Genomic DNA, 27510 nt, shown 5'->3' on the forward strand with positions numbered 1-27510 from the left:
CCCATCCCTGCCGTTGCCGCCCCGCCGCTCCGGGGGCACGGCTGCCCTGCCTGACTGGAAATTGACGCCGGCCTCGTTTTTCCGGGAGCGGCGGGCGCACTCGGGAGAGGCGAGCTCGCACTGCTTTGCTGCAGGCCACTGTATTTTTTCGGACTTTTCTGTTTTCCCGTCTCATTCTTTCCGCGCCCTCCCGCGCAGGCGTCCCTGCGAGCCGGCGGGGCCCTTGGGCGTTACGGCGGCGCAGAAAAGCCGGCGCGGGGCGGGGCGGGGCCTTTCGGCCGAGCCGTCGCAGCCGGTGCCCGCCCCGGCCCGCCATGTACTACAAGTTCAGCGGCTTCACGCAGCGCCTCACCGGGGCCACGTCGTCCGCCGCCTACACCCCACAGGTAACACCCGCACCCCGGCCGGGCTGCGGCACCGCGGGCCTTGGGTGAGCCGGGCCGGGCTCGGCCGCCCCCGCGGGCACCGAACGTACCCGGCCCCGCGCGTGACCTTGGGCGAGAGCGGAGGCGCGCTCTGCCCGCAGTCTGCTTTGGGATGTACTGGGGGCTGTGGCAAGGAATTAACGCGCTTTCAGCACAGAGGACTGTTCCAGAGCTGAGCAGTGCCTGGCGGGGTTTTAAAATCACCGGATCACAGAATCAGTCAGGTTGGAAAGGCCTCCGGGAGCACCGAGTCCAGCCTGTGACCGAGCACCTCCGTGTCTGCTGGACCTTGGCACCGAGTGCCCCGTCCAGGCTTTCCTGAAACACCTCCGGGGACAGCGACTCTGTCACCTTTTTTTCTTTTCATTTTACGGGTTAGGATTCGGAGTTACGTTTTGGGGTTAGCTAGAGCCCTTGCGTGGTTATGGGGTGGCAGCTGAGGGGCTTTGTGGTGGAGCTCTGGAGGTGCTGCCAGGCAGAAGCCAGCAGCGTCCCGGCTGTATCACCCTGTGAGCTGCTGATGGAGGAAAGCATCGCTGTCCCAGGCTAAGCACTTACTGGATCACATCCAGGTGCCGTGTCCAGCTCTGGGCCCCCTGCTCTGGGAATGGCAGCTGGAGCGAGTTCAGCAGAGGTCTGCAGGATGGAGCCAGGCTCTGCACAGGGGTCCATGGTGGGAAGGCAAAAGTCACCAGGCATAAACTGCAAGGAGAGGGGTTCAGGCTGGACAGAAGGAAAGACATGATCATGGTGGGAAGAGTCAGGCAGTGGAGCAGCTACCTGGGGAGCGAGGCTGTGCCCTCTGTCCTCAGGGGCTTTCAGGGCCAGGCCAGACTAAGCCCACAGCAGCCTGCTGTCACATTGCTCTGGATCAAAGAGCATTAGGGGGCCCTTCCATCCTGAATTACCTTAGGATCTTAAATAAACACCGAGGTAACAGAGTTTCTGTCCCAAGAAGGGTTTTTGTCCTTGTCTCTCCCCATCACTTTGGAAGGCCTCCTGGATAGCTGTTGGGGGTCAGGGGTGCAAAAAAGGGAAGACACCAGAATAAATATTTTAGTATGTACAGCACTTACACAGTAGCAATACATCCAGCACTGCTGCAGTGATTGGGGCACCTCTTACCTCTCTAGACAGAGTTATATTTAGAGAATAAACATTGATACTTCATTTACATAGTGGAGACCCAAGGCTTGGGGGAGGAATGGGGAAGGAAGGACTTCAAGCCTAAACAGTAAAGAACCTCCTTCATTTTCAAAAGTTACTTTCAGTCCCTTTTTATAATGTTATTAGGACAGCTTTTTTGTAGAATTTCCTTTTTTTTTCCCTAAGCTTGACTGAATTCCCAGCTCACACATTTAGATGCATCAGTCTGCTAAAAATGTTTTCAATAAACGGCAACTGAAATATAAGAGTAATCCCATGAGTTTTAAGGTGTTAAGTTTAAAACAAAATAAGTTTTTTTCCTATTGATTTCATTGCTCTGTTTATTAAAACTATAGTTCCACATGTAAAGTGGTTTGCTTTTTATGCTTCTATTTATTTTGATGTTTCTTGAAAAGTGAAGACATTCTGCCATTCAAATTCTCCTTGGTAAAATATGCATGATACTAATTCTCTTTATTCTGCTGTTACATTCGGGTGCTCCCTAATAGAATACTGTTTTGCTGCAGGTTTAAGCTTACTGTGGGCTTGCAAAATATCAGTCTGAGTGGATTTCAGAAATTATTTTGCTGACAATAACATAACTAACAGCTTAACAAAACAGCTAACTAATAACAGTTAACTAACAACTTACAAAAAACAACCTCTCAAGTTTGAAATCCATATTGTTCTTTCCATCTCAAACTTAGCATGCGTAGAAGACTTAATTTTGCATTTAACAAAGTTGTATAAAGTAGTCTGAACAATTTCTCTTGTTTGAATAAATGGGAACTTCCTTAGCTAGTTGAGGGGTGAAATAGTTTCAAAACTACTCTTCATATTTAGGAGGATAATGACTGCCATAACCATTAAAAATTCAATAAAAATATTAAAGAGTTTGCTTATGTTTAAAGTACAGTCACTGGGACCAGTTTCAAATGGTGTCAGATGAGGACAAGTACATGAACTTTTCCCTAGTTCTTCTACTGAACATAAAAGAAATTTACTAGCAGGAATTTACTTGTGCTACAGTATTTTCACTTCATGCAATTTATTTAGCTTGTAGCTTTTTAAAGCCTTCATGAGCCACAGATATTTTGATTTTAGCCTATATGAATTGCTTAGAATCTATAATATGTAACCTTTTATGCCCTAGATAATACTTAGTAGGTACACAAAATCACTGTCCTTGCATTGTCATCCCAGTACAAAGACTCAAGTGGTTTTGCCTAAGAGCCTTGTGTTAGTCATAACAAATACATTTAACTTAATGCAGTGAGGTGTATTCTCCTGTGAAGGACCTGCTACTTAGTTTAGAAGTGTCTAGGTTCAATAGGTTCACAGAAATTGTTTTAATGCATGTTCTGCAACCCTGATTCTCAGAGTAACTTCCCCATTCCCCTTTGGTCCTTATCTCTGTTTCCTCTCCTTTCTCATTCTCAGATCTGTTTGAGCAACTCCCCTTACATTTTAAAATTTAAGAGTGGTGCTATCTCCATTAAATTATGCTCCAAGTCCTTAACTGTTTTTTACTGTCAGGAAAATGTAAATCTAACTTGCAGATTCATACTAGCAAGGTGTAAATTTGTTTTAACTTTGAGCCTGATGGCCAACCAACAGATACATTGGGTCCTCAGATCCTCAGACCTCTGACAGGAAAACAAACGCACTCTGCAGAAGGGTAGACAGAGAGCTCTGTTTGCTCTCTTGGATTAGCTACTTGTCCTGACCTTTCGTTGAGAACTTTCAGGACTTTAAAAAAGTCATTGCTGTAGCATGCTGATGAAATCAGCTGATGTTGACTCTTCTGCATAATTACATCTGCTGTACTTTGTCCAAGACTTGGAAAAAATCATAGTGATTAAAAATAAAAGCTTACCACCTTCATATCAGAAGAGGAATTATCAATTATTAACTTTTTTTTTTTTTAATTAAGCATAGGTCAGATGCGTAGAGGCATTAATTCCTCAGTACTATCCTGAGTGTAGTGAGACTGATACCAGTCATTAAATAAACCCATGGCTTTGGTAATGTTAAATACAGTGACCAAGGGTCACTTAAGGTGTGTCAGTTTTTACTTAGAAATTTTCTGCAGTGAAATTCGGCCTTTATATTACACTGTGGATTTCTCCTCAGCCATGCTAAGCTTAGTAAACTGGGTGTGAGATAAAGCACTTGTCACTTTCTCTCAATAACAGGCAATGACAAGGTGGAACAGCCCCCCATTTGCACTAATTTAACTGGGCTTGGTTGGGGTTGGCCAAGACTCAATTCACTTGGAATTCAAGTGAAATTTTTCATTGGTGAGGAACCTTAATTAATGCAGTGTCTGGGTTAAGCAAACTGAGTTGTCTCCCTTCTGCAGCATGTGTTTTGTTGTACTCTTTCATGAGGCCAGTGAACAACATCAGTGTGTTTTATTTAAATTGCTGTGTGATGTCCTGAAGTGGCACCATGCTGCTTTGGAAGTAATTTACACCAGAACATTGATGATTATGTGAGTTTTCTGAACTGATCCATTTGATTTCACAATGAAGTTTGTCTCTTGAGTGGGGTCTGCAGAAGGGGCTCTTAAAAGCATCTGAACAGGAATGTATTTCTAAAGGCTGAAAGAGTATGCAATAACCTACAGTTGTTGATTTACTAACTACTGAAGTTATTAGAGGGCACTGCTCCTGAAAACATTGGGCTTTCAGGAAGGCAAAAGGGAGATTCAGAACTGGAAACTTTAGGGCACAGAAAAGATGTGCATTTTCACATTTGCTGTGATACTAACAAGCAAGAAGGCAAGAAAAGGTTTGGAGAAGAAGTCACCTGCACATTTAGTATAAACATCTGTTCTATAGTTATTTCTGTCAAATCACCAACTTTTTAAAGACAAATCTAATTAAGTACTTAAAGTTCCTATAGACAAAAATACTTGTCCAAAATTGCTTTCTTCAAGGCCTCTGATGTAGCTGGAACCCAGCCTTGAATATATAATTAGTAACTTCCCCTGGCTAACAATAGTTTCCTAGATGCTTCCTTCATTGCAGTGTGGCCAGAAGTGGTCACTGGTCTTAAATGATTTAGTGCTTGCCTTCTGTGCAAGCCTGCTCAGTAGGAAGAAAGAAATTCAGTTTTGCTGCTGCCTTTCAAACATAACCAGAAAGGTCACAAGTGGATTCTGACATTCAGTCAGGCACTACAAGAGTGGGAAGCTGAACCTGCATCTTCAGGGTATAGCTCTGATGACCATTCCAGAGGCTATTTTGGGAGGCTGAGAAACCTGGTTTTTCTGCTGAAGATGCCTGTTGCAGCAGAGAATTTGCATAAGCAAAACACATCTGGTCTATGGCTGGCACAAAAGAGAGAGTGCCAGTCTGCTTCCAGCTCCAAATATTGTCACACAGTTCTCTTCAATATAAAATGCATCAACTAGTCCTTTGAACAGAAACCAGAATTTCAGTGCAGTCTTGACCTGTGGCTGCTTCTATTTGTAATAAAAACCTGTTGCATTGAACTGACTGTACAATGCTTTTTAATTTCTGTGGCAAGTTAGGAAAAAAAAAATTCAGCTGTTTTGAGAGACACAATGTGAAACATCACTGCTGCACGTCCAGATGTAATTTAAGTTTAACTACAGTAGTAAAAACAAGGAGGCCACCTCATGTTGGCTGTGAATTTGTGCCCTTTGTCACAGAACTGAATTATGTAGTTTCTAGGTATGGCAAAGTAGAGTACAGAGTAGAGTACAGCCTTGTGAACCGAAAGGAAGTTGAGCTGTGCTTCTCATGGGATGTACATTGGGGTGTGGGAAGTTGCAGCAACATCTGAACTATAGGATGTAGTTACACCTGCACAAAATATCTGCTATATCAGGGTCTCTGAAGGGCCTTGAGCAACATTTACACTTCTGTGTGACCCAAATGATCCTCATACTTTTTTTTTTTTAAGTCCCCAAACTATTCATCCAAATTATTTAAGGCTCAGTTATTTATGGCTACTGCTTGCAGCATTCAGGAGGTAGAACTTATTCCTTACTCTGACCTTAGCATCAGGGATCCTTGATCCTAATCCTACTTCTCAGAGAGAGTCCTAGATAGTCTCTGTGTAAAACAGAAGCGGTAATTTGGACCAAGTACCAGCACAGAAAAAATAACAGCTATAAATTCATGCCATGAGGAGATTGGAAAGGAGGCTGCTATTTTCTTTGCTAAGCTCTGACCCCAAGTTGTCACCAAGATATCAGTGGGCCACCAATGTATTTGTCACAAGTCTTCATGCCAGATAAATACTCTTTGTAATGTATCCTTTTAGTGTGCCTGCCTAATGTAACAATTGGTACATTTACAAGTGATATACCCTGATATTTTAATCTCTATTTATGCAGGGACTCAAACCATTAGCTCCCACTGATTATCCACATCTGATTTTTGGGACAAGTAAACCTGCTCCAGGTTTATCACCAGCTGATTCTTTCTTGGGTAGAAACAAGGTGCCATACCTACAGAAAGTTTTTCAGGTAATGACAACACTGGAGAGTGGGACATTTCTGTCCTTATTTAACATAGCTAACTACTTTGCCATTCTACAATACCTAAATTCTGTAAAGTCTAGTCAAAAAACTGTCACATACAGTATAACCTGTGTACTTGTACTATACTACAAAGTACATAATATGCCTTGAATAGTAGATAAATACAGAAAGTGGTTAAATGCAGCAACATTGTCTTTTCGCTGAAATTGGTTGTTGTACCATTTGACTGTGGGAAGCACTTTCTCTCTGGGAATCCACATGTCTGCCTTAAAGCAGATGTGGAAGAGCAAAGCAAATTGTTACTCTTTTGTGTATAATAATTTGAATGTTGCTGAAGCTGTTTATAGTGCAGTATAAGAGCAGCACAGTAAAGTTTTCAAAGCCAGTTTGTTAGCTATGGAATTTCTAAACGTAGGACTTTTCTTTAAAAAAAATGAGTTAAGCTTTTGTTTAAGCCTCAAGAATGTGCTTTATATAATGTTCCCTTTTCTCTCTTACATGCCACTTCCATTTGGAATGTGTCAGTCTGACTCGGTGAATAATTTTTTATACATATCTTTTCACGTTCTGTTGTTAGTGACACTTCTCCCATCCAGGTCCTCTTGAGAAACATTTCAAGATACATTCTTTCTGCTTGCACTTAACAGCTTTGGCTAACAAAATTAACTTGCCTTGCATTTGTCTTGTTGACAAAAAACACTTGGTTGTAGTGAGCCCATTTGTCAGGAGACTTCCCTCTTGGAAGTCTCTTAATTTACCTAAAGTAGCTTATTCCTTAATGACCTCAGTATGGGTGTTAATTTCTTTTTTGCTTGTTTTCTCCTTGAACTCTTCCCACAGAAATCAGATGGACTGCCAGTACACCTGAAGCTGGGATATCCAGACAAGCTGCTCTATCGGACCACGATGGCTCTGACAATAGGAGGGACTATCTACTGTCTGGTAGCACTGTTCATTGCCTCACAGCCAAAGAAACAAAAATAAATGAACCACACCTCATGGGACTCTCAGAACTCCACTGAAGGATATCCTGCATGACCACTTTGCACTTAAATCTGTTCCCTGTGATCACATAGGGATCGTTATTCAGATCGGATTTCTTGGAGAAAATGTTTTAAAATCTGTTGCCTTATGTATTCTAAAACACCAATGTAAACAGAGAAATACAATATTTTAACATATGGTTGTAGTTTTTCTTGTGTTGCAGGAGTTAATAAACAGTTGGAGAAAGTTAAGCTTTTCCTTCCATCTCTCCCCCAACTTAAACCATGTTAGAGAGAGGACAGGACAAATAATTTGTGAGCTATGCACCACATTCCTTAGCGGAAGGATGCTGCTAGTTTCCAAAACACTAAAAGCAAAAAAAAAAAAAAAAAAAAATTATAGTATGCTGGGAACCTGTTTCTGTCCTATACTTTTCCAAATCCTGGAACATTAGTAAATAATATTCCACCTCTGGTGGTAGGACAAAGGGCTTGTCTCTCTGGAGCATTTAAAGTGGATTTATTCCATAACTGTAGCGTCACTGTAGGCAGCAGAGTGCACCATTATTATAGCATCAGTTACACCAGTTTTTGGACCTTCTGTTGTCCGGCTGTATCGCCATGCAATAAAGATAGCTACATGAATACTGAAAGAGTCAAGTCTCAAAAGTTTCAGAGCATTTCAGCACACCTGAAGTAAACATTGGTATACTTATAGGTTCAACTTGAAGATCTCACATAATAAAATCGATTCAGCTACCTTGCTGTCATCTTTTAGAGACGAAAAAGCTCTTAAAACCTCTCCCAGACCGCACTGTGTGTTTAACTGTAATTTTTGGTGAAACAGGTTGCTGTCATCATTCAGCTGCTTACTATTTCCAGTGCCTGCAGGTAGCTATTTATGTACACTCATTTCTGTGGATGGAAGAGAGATAAGCCAATACATCCCTTTATATTACCCTTGTAATAGCAGAGCCTTGAACTGCAAGTTTCATACAAGTCTTCACAAAATGCATCCTCTGATTTCATAGTTCCTCCTCTGCCCCTGAACATTGATTTACTGGCCCCTGTAAAGACCCATCTGTCTCAGAACTGTGCAGAAACAACCTTCAAAGTAAATAAGAAAAATAGTTTATAAAGGAAATTAAACTGCCTTTTTTCAATCTTTACTAAAAAAAATCTGATTTTTTTCCATTTAAGTTACATCAAAGCCTTATTACTGCTTTATAGGAAAGAGAAGAGCTTCTTGTAATGTGAACTCAGGTTTCAGTCAATGTTGGTATTTTAGGATGGGAGAGATTTAAGTCAATGAAAAATAGTTTTGTAAGGACAGCAAGAGCCAAAGAAAAGCAGATAAAAATATTTTATCAGTAGAGGCACAACTGTCAGCTCCTGCAGAATTTATTATCTCCTCAGTAGCCCATGCTTCCATGGCACTCAATCTTGTGCTGTAGGCTGTTAAATACTACAAAAAAGAAAAAGAATAAGAAAGAAAAAAGAGAAAACAGCACAGTAGGTTGTTGTCTGCCTTCCCTGCATACCATCTATCAAGGACTGCCTACAAGAATTTGCCAATAAAGGATATTGTGCACGTAAACTTGACAGATTTTCATGAACCTGAGCTCTGTTCAGAGTATTTCCATGCTCTGTTTCTTGTTTTGGTTTTGGTTTTTTTGGAGGGGTCAGTTAGGGATTTTCTTTTTTTGTCTGTTTTTGTGATAGTACTTGGTTTTTTTGTTTTAAATCAATTATTTTTAACACTCATCTAGCAGGTAAGAACTTTCTGCATGCTGCTAAAGCAGATGTGGATAAAATAACCAAGCTGTTATCCCACAGCTCATTAGGCAGTGGGAATACTGTCATAGAAGGAATGACAGCCTTAGCACTCAGGCCCAGCTTGCTTTCAGTAACTCAGCTAGGACATTGGGTTCATGTCTTGCAATTAGAGTTCATGGCTGAGGCCACAGATAAAAGAATTGCCCTGGGCCTCCCTTTTTCCAGCTCTATGCCAGCAGCTGAGAAGACATGCCAAAGGCACAAAAACCACCCACCAGATTTTGCAAGTAAGCAGAGACTACATAATCCATTGCACTTTTCTCCCCCTTCCCCCCACCAGTGTCTGGGTTTTGAAGAACTGTGTTCACTTTGCTCTTCTTGCAAAGGCTGACCCACTTGAAGCAGGATGAAAGTTCTACTTCAGCTTGTGAGGTTCACCCATGGTTCAGCTGGGGGTTAGAGAACAGAGGCCTGTCTGCTCTGAAAACCAGGAAAAGTTTCCAAGCTGTAACCTCTTTAGTCTGTGGCAGCAAAATTTTGCCCCTTTCCTCAATTAGTTTTGAGATCATCATGAAGAAATCTCAACATGGTAAATCCTTTTTCTCCCTAAATAAAACAGCTCTTAAATACATCTGTTTTAAAATACTGATGCCAGACTTCTGTGAGGATTCAAAAGGGTCCAAGTGTTTTGAATTATTATTTGTGACACAGCCACCTAATCGTCATCTTAGGCCTTCAAGAACACTCTTACCTCTAAAAGGAGTAGTCTGACCCTTACCTGATTGTTCAATAAGGACTTAGATAAGGAGAACCAGGGGTGACTTGCAGCATCAAGGCTACTTCAATATTATGAGTTGTGATCCCCAGAAGTAGGAATCTGATGGGAACTGCAACTTCATTACAATGTCCTTGTTTTATAAAGGCCCTCTCTGTTTTCTCTTAGAAAATATGCAGCCTACCAACACAAAGGACTGGGGGGAGAAAAAAAGCCTTTTTAAATGATAGCTTATACTCTAGTGTTTTAGTTTGAATGTATATTAGAGAATAAATTATAATAAGCTCTCATACCCCAAGGTGCCGAGTTTGGAAGGGAAAGCAGCTGAGATTTAGAATACACTGGAACAAAATTATCTTATGGATAATCATCCATCCCCCATGGCATTATCTCATTGTTGAGAGACAGTGGTTTTCCTTCTTAAACTATTTCTGTGGCAACCTGGATTCAATAGTTATATCTTTGTAATGGTTTTTTAAATAAGATCTCCTCCCCTACCTTTTGTGTGGGAGTAGTAAAATAAAGGCATTTGAGAAGACACTGATAGTATGCACATATGTCTTACAGCTGCTTTAAAAATTAAAGTATGTTAAGGAGAGGATTCCTCCACAGTACTGTAGTGTGACCCTACAGTCCCAGCAGACTTTTGCCTTAACATTTGAAATTTTCAACAGACTGATTATTTCCATACTGAGACATTTAACTGTTTGATCTTGCCTTAAAGCAAAGCTTTCTAATTAAAAGACACTATAAAGAACAAAAACATGAGAAACTTGAAAATTTGGAATCTAATCTTACAGAACTAAAAAAAGCCCAAATGAGTGTTTAAGAACAGTTTCTTTGCATACAGGTACACTGTACTTATTCTGTCTTTATCCTCCTTTCTGCCTTGCAAGAGGCTTTAAGAATCACAGATCAGATGGGGAATTTTTGGTGACTTCTCTCACAAACTATACCCCTGCAGATCCTAAAATTTGAAAAATTCAGATACTTTTCTACAAAGAGAAAAACGGGTGTGCATTGGCTAAGTTGTGTGTAAAATCATGCTAAACTGTTCTGAAAAAGGTGTAAGTTATCTGCATTTTATGACATAGTAAATTTCTCCCCTTTCCTGTCCTTCACCTCAGTGAAGAGTTTCACAAGGAAGCCAAAGCTTGATCTCTGTTTTAAAATAGTGGGAAGAATTTGCCTGCATTCTAAGCATTAATGTCAAGCAGTAGGCAGAATAAATAACATTTTAAGCATTTTGCATATTCAGTACTAATTGCATCTTCATTTATAAAAGATCATTATTTTGAAGCAATTCCAGTTAGCTGCAGTGCAAGTGATGCACAGATTACTAAGAGACGGAAGCATATTTGCTGTGAGAGGGAGTACAGGCATTCCTATAATCAGGAAATAGGGTTGATGCTCTCAGGCATCAGTGTGGTCTCTCACTAACATCAGATCTTATCTCCTGGTGCCTCGCACACAATCCCAGACTGCTTTTGGATATGGCACTAGATAGAAGGCATCACTTTTTTTGTACATTAATTATCTCAAAATTCAAGAAAGTTGAGTTCAACGGTCTGTTTTCTCACACATGTACTGCCCAGTCTATTGCAGGCAGCCCAGATCTACAAGCTTAGGGGCTACAAGAATGCAGTCATCATCCTCTGGCTTCAAAGAGACATGATACTCCCTGATAAAATGTTTTTTCTGAATGATTTTTCCCAGTGGATCCAGTGCTGCAAAACTGGGGAGGTGGGAGAGAGGGGGAAGTATTTTTCCTCATTTCATCAGCTGCATACCACTCTTGCTTTTCCCCCTTCCTCACTCCCACATTCTTATTCTGAAGACTATGAAAGTTTTTCTAGCTCTTCCTTTTTTACATCATTTCTTAAATATTCTGTCCCACAAAAGAAATGGAATTGTTTCTAACTGCTTCAAAATAAATTCTGAAATATTCATATAGTCTGTCACATTATTTTTTCTCTGCAAGCTAGAACAAGCCCTGGAAGTCTCCTTTGTCAAGTACATGATCCTGCCAACCCACTGAAAGTCTTACTTTAGTGAGAAGTCCTTGAAGAAGCTGTTCTACAGGTGTGCAAACATAGAGAATCAAATGACTCGTTGCTAACAAGCACCAAACTGCATTTCAAAGAAAGAGAGAAAATACTTCTTCCCTGCAACATGCTTACAGTTCAAGCTCTGTTACCTCAAATGCATTTTTGTACCCTTTTTCATATCTTCCTTACAATTCAGTCACACATATCATTTTACTTTAAGTGCTTTATCTATTTATGGTGTGGTGCTACCTCAAATATCTTGGATACATTTCACCACTGAGCCCTAATTTTGCACACCCCAAGTTAGAAATTTAAGCATCAGTTATAGTGTGTGTCCATTACAAAGCTCTCACTTGAGGCATGGAGACGGCTGACATCATCCATGGCAGAGTTCATCATGCCCTGCCTGGGTTAGCCAGATGCTCTTCCAATCACAGGAAACCATTCTTATCCTTTTGAAGATTCTTGTTACATGTGAGGAAGAACACCTGTGTAATCTTCAGTTGCTTACCTACTCACGAGAGAAGGCTGTACATTGTCTAATCCACAATACTGCATAAATGCTAATTGTGTCTTCCCTTAAACTAAAAACAGAACAGCACTCTGGAAGAAAACAAGGAGAACATGTTTGGTGGAGTGGAGAGCTTGTAAATGTCAGTTCCACCAACTTGATCCTGAACTTGCAGCGGAGAGAACAAGACTAATGAAATGCAGATTTTCTAGCATAAAGAGCAAGTGCTACATAATAAAGCTTGTTCTTGCATAAACTTTAAGAAAATGTATTAGTTTTCTAATTGGAACTGATTAAGCAATTCTGCTCATATGCAAAACAAAACCCACACTTCATCATACTCATTGTCAGCAGCATAACCCTGCAGAATTAACAGGAGGCCCGACTTTAGGCTCTTGCAAAACAACAGCAGCTACAGGAAAGCCCTATTCTGCAGTCAAGCAGGTTGGAGTCCACATAAGGTTCAGAAGGTGGAGGCACCAAGCAGCTTGTAGCACTGTATCCCTACACTGTCTTTTCAGAGATGGACATTTTCAAAACAAACCAAAAGAGAGATTTTTGATTTTTCACACTCAGAGACTTACAGGTTTCACCTGGAGCCCTTCCTGAAGCTCTGTAACAGCTTTCCATGGCCACTGAAGAATGGCTCACTAATCAAAGGGTGCTTTTTTGCTTAGACACATTCCCAGCTATGCAAAACCTCCCAGACCATGCCTGTGTAGTCTGCCCACAGAGAAGCTGTGTATTTGATCTCTCTGTACTGCAACATGTATAAAATATAAACATAATATCCAGATGTGACACTATTAAAATTCTAGAATAATTCCAAAGTACACATGCCCTTCAGGAAATTAATCAAGTGTGTAGCATATCTTCACTTTCACTGACTAACAGCTTGCAATAAAAAACTGGTATGGATTTCCTGGACTCAAATCCCATCTTCTTAATTTAAATAGTATTGGATTAAACCAAACTAAAGGAATACAGAAAGAACCTGTCAGTCACAGTATTAACTAGATTCATCTCTTCTCCCTGGTTTTTGCATACTGTAAACTGAAATTATCACTTGATACATCCACTTTATCAGGATCATTGATCTGTGTTTATCTTTTAATCTTTTTAAATTTTAACGGGCTGCATAAGAGTCTTCAAATGCTCAGTCAAATCCAAACTGCTCTTAACATCCCTTGCTTTTATAAGTATTTCTGCTAAAGATCACTATTGTTTCTTATCTTGTATTAGCACTTCTGATCCTGAGAACTGAGCTTTAAAGCTGCTGAACTCGGTGCATGAATGAGGAATTTTGTGCTTTCTTTCTTAGAACTAATACACAGTGCTTTCAAGGATAATTCAGGTTTTCAGTTGTACTTCAGGAAAAATATATTTCCAGGAAAAGAAATAAATCAGTAAATGGAATCTAGTACCTTTAACAAACCTTTTGCCTGTAACATGCAGGTTTGCACCACTGGCTTGAAGAAATTAAAGTGAAACTCAACAAAATATGTATTCACGAGACAAAGAAAAAGTTTAAAACCCCCCAGGATTTTATCCAGCATGTTGAAATCCACTTTAAACAATTTGCAGTTTAACTCTTACCACACTCTCAAACTTCATATTTTAATATCTATTAGGCAAAAATGCACCAATAATGCCTTGCTATTTCTTTTCTCACTAAATAATTGTTTCAGTTTTGCACTGTGAGCATGACTGCTCTCCTAGAGCTGCAAATGCAGAGGCACGATGGTCTCCAAATGAGCTTGTGGTCTCAAACAAGTGGTTTTCTATTTATGAATTTTTGTGCGGCAAAATTGCAAAGATCCTATATGCTATCCTTTTTAGAGTCAGTTTTGTTAGTACACACAATGTCAGCACTAGAAGAGCCCAGCCAAGTTGCCATAAATCGGACGTGTCCTATCTCATGGGGCTGTATCAGAACAAGTCTTGTTTCTGGCAAGGTATAAACTCATTTTTAGATTGTCTTTCCACACTCTTCACCATTTTATGAGCACAATTATATGTTGCATAGCAACCTGCCCAAGTTTGATTCTTACTGGCAAAATTCAGACCAAAGTGGAAGTGGTACCAGTCAAAGAACAAAGTTCTTTATGTTTGGGTTACAACAATCTCTTACACAAACATTCAAAGTTAGGGTGAAGAGCAGCAGGGGAAACAAGAAATAAACACCAAACCATAAAACCAAGACACCTGGCAGAGATTCTATTAATTTTTACAGATTTTCACAGAAAATACCTACAGATTCTTCCCCTCTCAAGATTCCTTTCATGTTTCATCTCTCCCAGTCAGAAAGATCAAGCAGCAGAGACCAATTTCATTCCCATGAAGCTCTTTGTAACAGGCCACATCTCTGCAGCTCCAGACACAGAACTTGTGCAGGAAGCCAATGCAAGTGCCAACTGAGAATTTGTGCCAGTACGTGTGACCCATCGTGAGGCTCTTTCAGGACAGTAAAGTTCACAAGATGCAGAGTACAGAGCAAACTATAGAGCAATATAATAAAATTGTAACAAATAATAAAATAAATAAAATAATAAAATTGTCCTTTTACCATCTGAGGTATCCACATAAATCTGTGTTGTCATACCAGCCTGATGAGATCATCTGCAGAGATAATATAACTATAAGCTGCAAGAGGGGTGACAGGGCTGGGATTTAGATCTCCCCCTTATTTCTTATGATGAGACCAGAGCATTTAGTAAAAACACTCCTTATACATGGTAGACTCACAATCTCCTTCCCACCAAACACTGTTACAATGGCCAAAAGGTTTGGGTTTTTTTTGTTTTTTAATTTGAAGAGAGTTACCAAATTTTTCACTGAGTCCACATACTTTATAGACCCAAGATGCTGATTTGACTCTCCCTACAAGGACAAATATGCTTTGCATGAATCTAGTTCTACTACTTTGTGTTAATTTGTTTTTATTTTTTTTTTTAATAAAGAGTAGAAGAGTGGTATGAAAAATCTACTTTTGCTTAGTAGTGCAGAGTAAGCGAGAACTAGTCTTGTATAATTAAGATTGAAAGTTCCTCACAGTCATTTTATAATCTATTTCTATAGATACAATATCCTTGGAGATTTAATGTTATATTTTTCTATAATACCCTTTACAATTTCTGATTTTGATCTAAGTACTTTTGATTTACTCTCAGTACTAATTATAGTATACCTGACTCTGTGACTGAAGCCAAATATTACAGTCCATGTGACTCTTGGTTGGAGTTTCACCTGAGAGACCCAAGAAAGGGGTGCAGAAACCAACGCAGAAGTAGCAGTGTATTTGCTATAATGTTTTTGCAACAAAGAATAATTTATGGCCAGACACTGGAATTAGTCTTGAGTACATGTAATACATATCTTAGATTCACTCTGAAACCACCTTTATCTCATACAAGGTCAGTTGTCGGTTAGGAGATAAAGCAGCATTTTTTATTATATTTATAATATATAAATAATGTATAATAACATATTATTACCAATGGCACTAATGACTATGAGCAACTTCAGAGCTGTGTTTGTGGAGAGCAGCTGGGTTCTGTGAGCCAGAGGAGTCCATTGGACCTGGCAGTTTGAATGGCTGTGGCGCATCATCTTGTTGCTATAAATTTTATTTTTGTAGAATTTAGAACAAGCTCTATTATTACTTGCAACAGTTCCATTCTTAGAATAGCAAATTGTAGCTTTATTTGTAGCTATTTGTATCATTTTGGTTACAAATCGAGTGTGATTTACTCTATTAATCCTTAATTAATAACATTTTCTTAGAAATTAACTGTGGTATTTTCATTTCAATGCTGTAAGAAAAGGTTTGAAATCTATTTCACGGCTTGCACAAGAATTGGGGGAGGAAAAAAAGAGGTGTGGTTCTCATTTTATCTGCTACAATTGTTACATCTGCTCAAAGTAAATTTAGGATAATGACATTTTAATTCAATGGCCCTATAGGGGTAAGAAAAACTCCGGAGCATTTCTATTTCAAGTTGATCTTAAAGAAGTCCATTTGCTTTGAAACAAAATCTGTTAATCTCAAGTCATCTAACCTTGAGAAGTTGTCAACTTTAGAACAAAATAACATACGTAATGGTTCTGAACCTTTAAATGACAGCCCATCTCTCCTCACCTCCTCAAAAAACAACTCACCAAACAAAACAAGAGCAACAAAAAGCCCCCATCCCTCCCCAAAACACAGGAGGAAGCCTAAGAATCTAGAATTTAGAATTATCTAGAATTTCTGGGATAAAACCATTGTACAGAAACATATGCACAATTTCTTACAGGTCTCTTCATCCTTGTGTAGATTAGACTATTCACTGAATTTAAGCCTAGTTCACATCATTTGTGTTCCATGGAACTGACTGCTTCGACGGAAGGCTTTTAAGAAAAAAAAATAAAACTAAATTCGTCTGGATCTTAGTGTAAATGGCTTGATGATGTTCTAACAAGCACATTTACCTTTCACAGAGATGAGTGAGTGGAGTTAGCACCGTAGAATAGAATGTATAACACAAAAAAATAAAGGGAAATCAAGATGGAGACTAATTTTAAGGCTAATTAAATTAACAAAGACTGAAAAATGTATGGAGGAAAAAATTGGAATGATGTTTTACAGTGAACCATTACAGATTTAATAAATTTAGACCTGTACACATGACATGAAACCCTGAGTCTGTCAAAGCAAAACTTGAAATTGCATCCAAAGGACAGGAATTATATAAATTATGACACTGAATTTCCCTGCAGCATTTACCTAGAATGCCCATACTACTATGTAAAGTCAATATCCTAATAGTTTTAATTTTCACCACTGCATGAGGGCTAACTGCTTTTCCAAGGGAGATATTTCTTTAGGAGTGGACAGGAGAAGGCAGACCTTCCATTAGAAGCCACTAAGAGTTCTGACTGAGCAAAGCTTATTCCTCTCAGAAGGCAACAAGCACAGTCAAATATCTCAGTAAAGAGTTTGTTTACAAGTGTTTCTCAGACAAATATATGCTAAGAACATAAGCATCAAGATGAAGAGGTCTGGGGATAAGCACTTGAAAATTATTTAATTTCTACCATGTAGTGGAACTTTGATGATGCAAAACACTCCAAAGTTTAATAACATGACATAAAGCAGTGCTTTCTGTCTGGTGCTTAACACTCAATTGTAATTAAAGTGACTATACTGCTTCTTGTAGCTGGAATGATTTGAAAACAATTTCTGATTCATTGACCTTTGTGTTTAACCCCAGATATTGAATTTGGATGGTGCAACGCTTCATGTAAACATATTTCTCTTTTCCTTGATGATGACCTGTCCTTCTCTTTTCCAAAAATATGGAAAACTTAAGATAATCATGTTGTCGTCTTATTGCAGGAGTTCCAGACTGTTGCCTCCTGTAACAAAAGTTTCATATCTCCTTGGTGTTTCTCATGGACATCTCCTCAGAGCACTGACCCTTTCATTTTCACCCAGCAGCCAACTGACTCCAGCTCCCCTCTCAGCCAGCCACCCCACTCTTTTATAGCACTCTTCCTCTCACTGGTTACAGCTGTGGCCTGTTAAAGTCAGGCCCATTCCTAATCTTTGATAATTGGCCCAGCTGCAACTCCTTACGGGTAAGATTACTTTCTACACTATCTTTATTTTATTATATTCCATCCCCCTACATAATCATAATAAAAATACTTTAATTTGAATTTGCTAAGTGCTCAAAATTGGTGCAGTATAAGATTATGCTGAAACTGATCCCCACTTTGAAAGGAACACATGGCACTGGGAAAAACACATTTCTGAGCACCCAAAGGTGACCTGAGGCTTTAAGAACAAGCAGAAATCAAAATCTGTTTTATGCAGGGATATATGGAAGGGAAACAAGAATGGCTGGTGAGATGGAGTGTTCTCCTTCACTTTCTGCTGTGCAGGCATTTTCATTTCTGTAACAGGATGCTTTGCTGACAATCTCCAATATTTTATTTCACAATGAGTTGATGATTCTTCCCTTAACTAAAATTCAATTATTGCAAAACCAGGACAGAGCCCTAGCATCCCTAGACAACTCTTAGGTTTTTTGTCCCAGTGAAGGGACAGTGGCTCTTATTAGAGTATGAACACTTGCAGCTTGGCTTTGGAAAGGGGCTAGTGAACATTCAGCACTTGCCAGGGTTGCAGCATGGTGGTCACCACAATTCCATTGCCCAAGGCTGACATTGGGAGTTGTTCTTGTTAGTGAAACATGGAGGGAGGAGATGAAATAAGCTCAGTGCCTGTTTTGAACAGGCAGAATGCAAAAGTTAGGGACCATCTGTGGGAGATGCACCTTTGAATAACAAAGCTTTGATTTTCAAACTGTAGGAATGGATTTTGTTTCAACACACAGTTGTATGGATGTTGATTCCCTGTCTTAGGATCCCACTGGTCACAGTGGGGAGTTTCACCAGGGTTATTTTTGTCAAAATCAAATCCATGTTATATATTTGAATAAAACCCTATTAAGTAGCTATTTAGGAGTAGATATTTCCAGCTAAAACTGAGAGGACACTCCACATTCATGGGAAGTGTGAAAGGATCCTGGTAAGACTAAAGATAAACTTCTCTGTGTGCAGCAGAAGAGTTCATGCCTGCTCTCCTGTGGCAGTCACACTTGGTCTGTCAAACCTCCTCTCTTCCCTTCAAGGCAACACTTGTCCTGGATACTCTTTAATATTTTAATCAGGTAACAGACAACATAGAAATAATCTGGCACTACCGACAGTCTGGCAGACAAGATTACAGGTGGCAATTTAGCCCCAACAAATCACAAACAGCAGGTGCATTCTGCTGCTTTTTCTGACTAGGAACACAGATCTCTCAGCTTCCTACTCTGTCAAAGCATCAGTTTGAAGATGTCTCCAGAAATTTAATTCTCTATATTGTGAAGGAGATCAAGGACACACATTTAAATCATTATCAGAGAGGGATCTATAGATGGAGAGTAGATTAAAACACATACTGCACAACTGACCTCTATGTTTCAGTAAATCTTATTCCTTATTAAGTAAAACAGAGCTCAAGATGAGTTCTTTGGCCAAAGCAAAGGGGAGCAATTTCACTGCATCAGACACTAATACTCTACAGGAGTGAAAGGATAACTTGGGGTGGCCCACAAGACCCAAACACCATGGCCAAGTTGGTTTGAGACCATGACTGTCCTCTTTGAGGTGCTCTGGCTGCATCACTGCACTCATCTGTCAGAGCACTGTGATTCAGCTGCATCTGCCACCAGGCACAGCAGCACTACAGGGTCTGCATTCTTGTTTTCTAAATGAGGCATTGTGGTCAATCTGAAATTCGATATTGTTGTGAAAATATGCATTTCTGATGATAATGTCAATTGCCTATCTGAAAAGAAGAAAACATACAAATGTGAAATTCAGTATTTGCCCTAGGCAAATATGGAAATCCTGACTAGGAAGTAATATAAAAAGGGAGGAAGAAATGAACTTTTCCATAAATTCTTTTCTGGTAAACTCCATATTTTTAAGCAAAGGTACAAAGAGGTGCACAATATCTTAAGATGTGTAGCAATTTAGTGTCATATAATTGTCACAACACTGGAAAACCCTACTACCCTAAAAATGCTACTACCCCTGGAGCACTGTCATCAGCAACCAATATTGAAAATAGTCATGCTGCAGTAAAATGCTGTTTAATAAGCCCCTTAATCAGGACAAGTAATGTGAACAAACACTGCAAAGTGCATCCAAATTTGTGGGTCATCAAAGAGTTTTTGTGATCAATAAAATAATAAAAGGATTTAGCAAGTTGCCAACATGCCTTAGGCATATCCTACCACACAGAATTCACCATGTGTCAGGCAGCACCATTCCCTAGCAACATCAAGTGTTATTATTAGCATCCTGAGACCCAAGGTTATTAGTGAGCTCTGAACTCTCAATACTCAGAAGATAAAAACCTCTAATACTTTTATTGCCCTCATTCACCAGTTGGTGTTTTAATCTTTAAATATGTTGTCTCATTAAAAATCATTACATTAATTCTGTGCGTGATTAGAATCCACAAAGCCTGTTGCATACTGCCTTTAAAACAAGGAAAGGTCAGCTTCCTGTAGTCTCAGAGTGCTTTTGGGCTTATGTTAAAACCTTTTTTAAGGAAAGAGTAAAAAGGAAGTGCGGTACATATGAGTGTTTCCCCCTAAGGTAGAAACAAAGCCTGAGAAAACAAAGGTCCAAGCTATTGAAGTGGGTTGCATGCTGAAACTGGCTTTGTACAGTTGCAGATGGAAGGCGGGCAGACTGTCTAAGTTTTAGTTTAGCCACCAGGCTCTGAGCTCCCAGCTCAGCAAAGCATTTTTACCCCATTTCTCCCAACGCAGCAGTGTCTCAGCCTTATTCTCAGAAATGCTTCGTGCTTGGCTGGTATTTGCTATGTTGGACCTACACGCCCGCTAGGGAGGTTTTAAAAGTTCATTAATTTTATTAAAAAAAAAATACAGTAACAGCACTGCTGTAGAGTAAAATCCTCCAGTTGCTGGAAAAGCAATTGGGAACTGCACCCATCTGCTCCACAAGCACACAGGGCGAGGGGACACCTGGTGCTCTGCCTTTTGCTGCATCAGATACAAAGGGGATGCACTGACAATGGATACTGGCTCCTTCAGCCTTCAAAAGGAAGCATCACAGCTTCCTCCCAAAACCCTAAACAGAATCATGAAGCAAATAAGAGTGCCTCAAGTCCCAGGTCAGGCAGGCAGAGGAGGTAACCTTGACTCAACCCATCTCAGAACTTTTTGTTTCGTGAGACCAGTAAGCACACAATGAGTCTCAGCCCAGCTGCCCCACCACCTGTGCATGGTCCTGCTCCAGTGACAAGCAATGTCTGTCAGACTGATACATGGCCAGGCTCAGACATCCACACCAACATCCCCTTGCTGGCATGGACCAAATAGCTGGAATTCTACATCACAGTTTTGCCAGATCCCTGCCAATACAATCTCACCAAGCAGTGTGGATGATATTTATTTGCATTTAGAGACATTCTGAATCTTATCAGCCCAAACCACAACATTTCTCAGTACCAAGTCTTCCTCTCCACTCCTGATGTTTAACATTTTCATTTTGTCTTCTTGGGGTAGCAAAAGTACTCAGAGTGAGATTTCTTTGGTTTTGCAGTTTTTATTTCAGAGGCTCAAATTCACAGAGTTCACAGTATGTGGTTCACTCTCAATCTCTCAACACAAACTACAAGGTTATAAATTTCCCTGCAAATGGAGAAAATTGTCCCCTGGGACTAAGGGAGCCCCAAGAACCAGGGCAACAAGTTGGTCTCAGTGCAATTCAGACTATTCCTGTGTTTGCAAATCATCTGAAAAAGCAAGTTCTGGCTCACCCTCAATACCAGTCTCATCCTCGTGTCCCTTGCTCTCTGTCATTGAGCCTTCAGCAGAAATCTGCTGGGGATGTTTCTAAATTAGCTCGCCAGTCAACCTCCTGTTCAGCATGCAGCAGCAACTTTCCAATTAGCAGCTATTCTTCCACTGTAGTCTATACTCTAAGAGTCATTATTCTAAATTCACTCATAAATTGAACAGCCCTCTTTGCATCTCTAATCAGGCCAGGTACCAACATGTTCTAAGCCCCCCATCTGATTACATTACTGTGCATTAATTTTCTTCTTTATTGCTGTTATTATTCCAGCTTCACAGTGCTGGATTGATGTTGACTATTGACAGAAACAACTTCAGCTGTGCAACTCAACCCCTACATATCTAGTCTACAGTATCAGTAAAATAGGCACCTTTATATTCACATTTATTTGCAATGCTTAGTCACGTTCACAAAAGTATTATGTCCCACTATGTAAGAACATCTGCAGAGAGGATTGTACAAACATTTACAGCTGAATTCCAGTTCTTAATAATCTTTTCTTTTGTATTTTTCTAGTTGGAACATAACACATTTCTATCTGAGGCTACATTTAAGAAATAGGAGCACCAGATATCTAAGACAAGAGCTGAAGACAAAAGAAGAAAAATCTTCTTCTCGCAGGAGAATATTAAAATGACAAAATCCCTAGAAAGTCCAAAAATATTCCAGCATAAAATATGTTTTGAAATTGGAAAAGAGACAGGCACCCAGTGGAGTAAATCTCTTGACTACACGATGAAAACATGTAATTTCTGAAATTTAAAGAAACCCTACACCAGAATGTAAGAAATATTCATATCCACGATTCACAGACTCTAGATCTGCAGCCAACCTGTTTTTCCTAGTCCACTTTTTTCTCTTTTGTTTTGAGACAATTTGCACATCCACTTCATGAACAGTTTGTGACTCTCCTCCCTTCTCGTGTTTGTGCACCAGGGCCCGGGTGAGCAGAGGCACATGGATATAACCAGAACCAGCACCTCCATGGGCTTTGGACACATCTTTCCCTCATGGCCTCTCCATATTACCCTTCCCATGCAAACAGCAAGGGTGCAGAAAAATCCAAACACAGTGATGGCAGGCAGCATGAGCTGCACAGCTCCCCCAGGGATTCTCCCAGTTAACACCACTCTGTGGCTTCACCTCACCTCGCCAAGCATTTTTCTCTCCCTCATACTCTGTTCAAGATCTGAGCTTTGAATCTAAGCCTAGTGGTCAGCAAAGCCTGTCACTGCACAAAGTCACCTCATGAAACAGAAGGTGGGTCCTTGCTACGGTCCTTGCCCAGCTGCCCCCTGGGCTGCAGTGCCTGGCCACCTGCAGATGATTTTAGCAAGCAGGAAACCACTCTTTGTCTATGTACCGTTCTCAAAAGCATCAAAAACCCTTTATTAAAGTATAATTTTTCTTTCTGAAAGCTAATTAACACTGATAGCAGACACTGTAACACTCCAAGGTTTCCTCTGGCTGACAATTTTAAATAGTTTCCTTCAATCTTCACGGACTGCAAATTGAACACTTGCTTACACTGCCAGTGAAATACCATTATTTAATCACATTGAAATGCCTCTTCTGGTTGTCATACTAAAATTTCAAGCTCTTGTACTCTGAACCATGTAATCTGTTATAGCCTTTATCTTCACACTAGCTATGTCAGGAGCAATCTGTGGATATCCTAATCTTTTCCTTTTTAACACCATAATCTCCTGATCATTAATCAAAAGAGAAAAAAAGAAAGACTTGCAAAGCTGTTCTGTGTTTCCTGTTCCATGTTAGCAGTTGCTAAGTCACTTGGCAAAACTAATAAGCAGCCAAGCTTTTCTGTTTTATTTGAAGTTTTCTTTTAATTGTGCTCCCTCTGTTAATCTTCCTCTGTTGCTTCATCATGCATCACAAGCTTCTTCACTTCCTAGATTAGATCCAGTTCTTTATTACTCCTTGGCATAGCTTGTAACACCTTACCTCAGTGCCCCATTTGTCACTGGCTTTATTGCCTTTATTTGTGATGCTTTATTGAACTAGACCAATGTAATGTGAATGAAAATGATTCACTTTCCAGCACTTCCCAAGACTCATGTTTTGCTTTTGGAAATGAGAGAAGTTTAGAAGAAGTCTCATTATACCAGATGGGACACTTACACAGATCAACCTTTTCTAACTAACATTAAAGGAAGGCCTGTTCAGACAATGAAGCTACACTATGTGAGATTCAGAGGTCTCTTCCAATATACAGTTTTCTTTACTTTTATTCCAAACCTACTCCTTTTTTGGCTCATTCTCATGTCTTAACACTAAATTTTTCTTTTGCTGCATGCATGAAGTCTTAATAGGAGTGTGTGCCCACATAGTGTTGAAGGGCTACATTCACAGCACAGCAATTCGTGTTCAAATTTTCCCTGCCTGCAACCTGTTCTCTCCTGTTCCACAGAAATGCTTGAAATATCTGCCAGAGATTACTCAGTGGCTTGCTTTCTCTTTCTTGATGCACTTTCACTTTGCACAGAGTACACATCAGCAGCATCTAGTTTCTTCCAGTGGAGTGTCCTCCTCTCCACCTTGCACACCACATCCTCACCCTCTGGTTTGCTCTTTATCCTCTCCCAGGGGAATGCTCAACTACTTCAATGTAGTATATAATAGATTGTAGGGGAAGAGATAGTGGTGTTAACTTTTCTTTGTTTTCAATGAGTTACTTTAACTGTTTCATTTGAATGGTGCGTTCACACACACTGCGATCTCTGTTTAAAGGGAAAAAAATAAGTCAAGAACAAAACATTCCTTCCTCCCGTGTCTTCCTTCTAGGTTTACAGAGGAAACCAAAACCATTTTTTTCCACAGCCCCAGCAGACTGCAGGCAGATAATTTCTCTTGCATGGTTCTAAGCCAGTGAAACAACACTCATAACTGGTTTTAAAACTCATTAACCTCAATAACACATGGGTTATTTGCCATGTAAAAATTAGCTATAAAGCATAACCTCTGCATGCAAACAGGAAAATGTGCCACTAATGCAAAGAGGCATTTTTCCATCTATCAGAACATGCCACATAGGAATAGCAATTTTTTCTATCTAGATACTTCCTCAGGGTCTCTTTTGGGGAGAGAGAGGAGTGTTGTGTGTTTCTGTCCTGCTTACGGGGTCAAGTACAAACACCAGCTCATGTGGGGAATGAGGGAGATTCTGCAAGCTTGTGGCTGCCACTGCATCATGAGATTCACAGCTCTCAGCAGCTCAAGAGGAGTTCACAAGAAGGCAGGAGTGACACCTCTCTGCCTCTGCAGATCCCGCCCAACACTGACTCCACATCCTTCAGAAGAAGGGCTGTTCTGCACACAGGGTGAGACAACCAATTCCTTTGCAGCCTTTGGACACTACTGCCAAAGCTGACAATAGGGATCATGGTAAAAAATAAAGCTGTAGCCCAAAAGCTTCATAGAAATATCTGAAACAAGCATTAAACACCCCCCCCCCTTTTTTTTTTTTTTTAAGATTAATTTCTTCAGTACAAACAACCAGATGAAGAATTCAAAGGAATGTGTGAGAACATAAGTGGGAAGCAAATGAGTGAGCAGGGTGGTATTACCATGCCCCAAAGTGAGTGTTATCTCTGCACTATGAAAGAAGTTAAAAATGATACCTGTCAACTATGGAACATTTGCTGTTTGAAGAAATAAGAGATTAAATAGCTTCATGAAATGCCAGAAGAGATGAGTAATTATTCAGTGAGGCACCTAGACCAGATGAATTACAGCTTGGGAAGAGAAATCTTGATAAAGATGTTTCTGTAAGGTGGCAGCGCTCAAGGAAAGCCTTTATGTTCTAGTAACCAACAGAATAATAATAACAATGATATAAATAAGAAAACCCATCACAATAAGAACAAAACAATAAAGCAAGCAAACTCCCCCCAAACCATACATGACAGGAAGCATTACTTCATGAAGAAGGATCCAAGAGCTCTTTATCAGTGTCTGTCTTTCTGCTCTATGCCACAACATCAAGCTCGTATATTTTAGGGTAATTTTGAGGTAGTATTTTTTAGTAGAATATTGAATATTAATCTTGCTCTTAAAATAGTGTACCAAAATATATAAATAACTGTGCAGAGTCTGTTACAAAAAGCTTAAATACAGAAACCATGAAAGAAAGAACCTTGGGTGTCATCAAGGAGATCTGAAGAATACAGTTCCCTTGAAATTTTCGAAGAAAAGTATTTTTATTCCTCACTACCTCCATCATCTCCTTTCCATAAGGTATAAAATGGTGCTAAAAAAAGTGATTATTTTTTTTTCTGTTAGGGAAAATCTGTTGTTCATAAAAATCTTTCTCTCTGGAGGTATAAAGAGTATTTGGAGAAAATTACACTAATCTCAATTGCACTGAGTGACAATTGCAGTCAGAGAAGCCTTGTGTCACCAATTATTTTATCAAAGAAAATATCATACACTTCAAGAATAGAAGCTCATCAGATTCCTGTACTCAAAATTAAGCATGCAGTTTCCACAAGCTTTTTAGTCTTATACAAGCAATATCAAAATATACCATGACAATTTCTTTAAGAATAACCCCAACAGCCTTTTGCTTCTAATGAAAATAAATACTAAATTCAAGTAGCACCCCAATTTACTATCAATGTAACTTCTCAGCTGTACTATTTCACAGAGCATGAATATCTTAAAGGTAGCGCAGTTTTAATACCTTTGCTTGCAGAGATAGAAAATTTGCTTTGGCTCACCCAAAAATCCTTCCCTATGCTCAGTCTGCAGACAGAATTCATCTTTTCAGTTCTCCAAGTCTAGTTGCAATTGACTAACACACAGCACATTTCACTGTGATGAATTGCTGAATTTCACTTCAGAATTGCTTGGATCTGATCCCACATGGATGTCATGCCCTACCCTAGCAGGATAGTTTAAAACCCTTTAAACTCTCCAGTTTGAAACTCTCCCTCCTGGGTGAGCACTGGCAGGCCCAGGTCCTGGGATCCCATCCTGCAGCCATATTCCTGTGATGGGCTCCTCCTGTGCTTTCAGGATCTGAGGTGGTCACCACCACCAGCCCATGGGAACCACCAAACCCAACCCAGAAGGTCTTCACATACCTCAAAAACATACAAGCTCCTCCAGCACTGCTGTTCCTGGAATGAGGAAGGACTTTCAGCAGGGAAGCAAAGCAGGAAATATTGTCTGCAGGAGCAAGGGAGGAGCAGCACCAGCCCCCAAGCAGCTAAAGAGGACAGCACCCAGCTGATACTCTCCACCACCTGCTGACTGGGCATTTATTGCCTTGCTCTCTTCCCCAGTCTGCTGTAATTTACTCAGCCCAGCACTGCTCTGCCCATCCATCCACTCCTCTTCTTCTTCAGGAGAAAATCCTTAAAGTCTTACCCTAACAACTGGAGGAAAAAAAATCCCTCTGAAAGCCCAGTGAAATCTTCCTTTTTAAATGAAAAGAAAAAGTAATTTATTATCAGAAGAGCAAGCCAACCCCTCCTTCAGTCACACTGATTCCTTTATCTACATGTTATGCATGATTTTCAATCCTTCCCACTCCAAGTTTTCATTCTTTGGAAGGAAAAGAATTTGTAGTTACTCTGTATTTGCAAAATTTTTAGTACACGTGGGTTTGGTTCCTATTTGGTCCTTAATTCCATCATTACAGTAGTAAAAGTTGAACATTAAGAAATAATGCAAAAATAACTATTAGACAGAAGACTAATTATCAGGAAACAAACCCAAAAATATAGCTGTTTTAAGGTCTGTGTTGTTTCAAAATCTTTCTTCCCTAGCAGTCAAACTGTGAAAATTAGACTTTGCAGCTCAGTTTTAGGTGTGAGCATTGCCAATTGTGCTGAGAGCAGTCTGGCAGATGACTTAAGATGCAACACACCTGTATTTGCAAGA

At 39.9% G+C, this 27510-nt stretch overlaps 1 protein-coding gene and 2 long non-coding RNA genes across 5 annotated transcripts in view; 1 reads left to right on the forward strand and 2 right to left on the reverse strand.

The window, feature by feature from the left end:
• LOC135445872 (cytochrome c oxidase subunit 7A-related protein, mitochondrial) lies at nucleotides 1-7322 on the forward strand. 2 transcript variants are annotated; one of them, XM_064709000.1, is made up of 3 exons: nucleotides 1-386; nucleotides 5941-6072; nucleotides 6928-7322. In XM_064709000.1, exons 1-3 carry the CDS (start codon nucleotides 315-317, stop codon nucleotides 7069-7071), a joined length of 348 nt encoding a protein of 115 aa, XP_064565070.1. In that variant the 5' UTR covers nucleotides 1-314; the 3' UTR covers nucleotides 7072-7322. The 2 variants fall into 2 exon arrangements, with proteins under 2 accessions (XP_064565070.1, XP_064565071.1); XM_064709001.1 differs by lacking the exon at nucleotides 5941-6072.
• The window catches only part of LOC135445874 (uncharacterized), a 70757-nt gene that overhangs the window by 25164 nt on the left and 18083 nt on the right, over nucleotides 1-27510 (reverse strand). The gene's annotated exons all lie outside the window — the stretch shown is intronic.
• On the reverse strand, nucleotides 539-26936 carry LOC135445873 (uncharacterized). 2 transcript variants are annotated; one of them, XR_010439626.1, is made up of 3 exons: nucleotides 26709-26936; nucleotides 1334-1432; nucleotides 539-1148 (listed from the first exon to the last, which is right to left on the reverse strand). It is a non-coding gene; the product is annotated as an uncharacterized LOC135445873 (long non-coding RNA). The 2 variants fall into 2 exon arrangements; XR_010439625.1 differs by having other exon boundaries at nucleotides 539-1432.

The sequence above is a fragment of the Zonotrichia leucophrys genome, chromosome 3, assembly GCF_028769735.1.
Source record: "Zonotrichia leucophrys gambelii isolate GWCS_2022_RI chromosome 3, RI_Zleu_2.0, whole genome shotgun sequence".
Taxonomy (NCBI): Eukaryota; Metazoa; Chordata; class Aves; order Passeriformes; family Passerellidae; genus Zonotrichia; species Zonotrichia leucophrys.

Excerpts from the sequence above, each read along its gene's own strand:
- LOC135445872 (XM_064709000.1), top strand. The coding sequence starts at position 315 with ATGTACTACAAGTTCAGCGGCTTCACGCAGCGCCTCACCGGGGCCACG. Across the intron at positions 387-5,940 it reads CCGCCGCCTACACCCCACAG|GGACTCAAACCATTAGCTCC; the intron begins GTAACACCCGCA and ends CTATTTATGCAG. Across the intron at positions 6,073-6,927 it reads ACCTACAGAAAGTTTTTCAG|AAATCAGATGGACTGCCAGT; the intron begins GTAATGACAACA and ends CTCTTCCCACAG.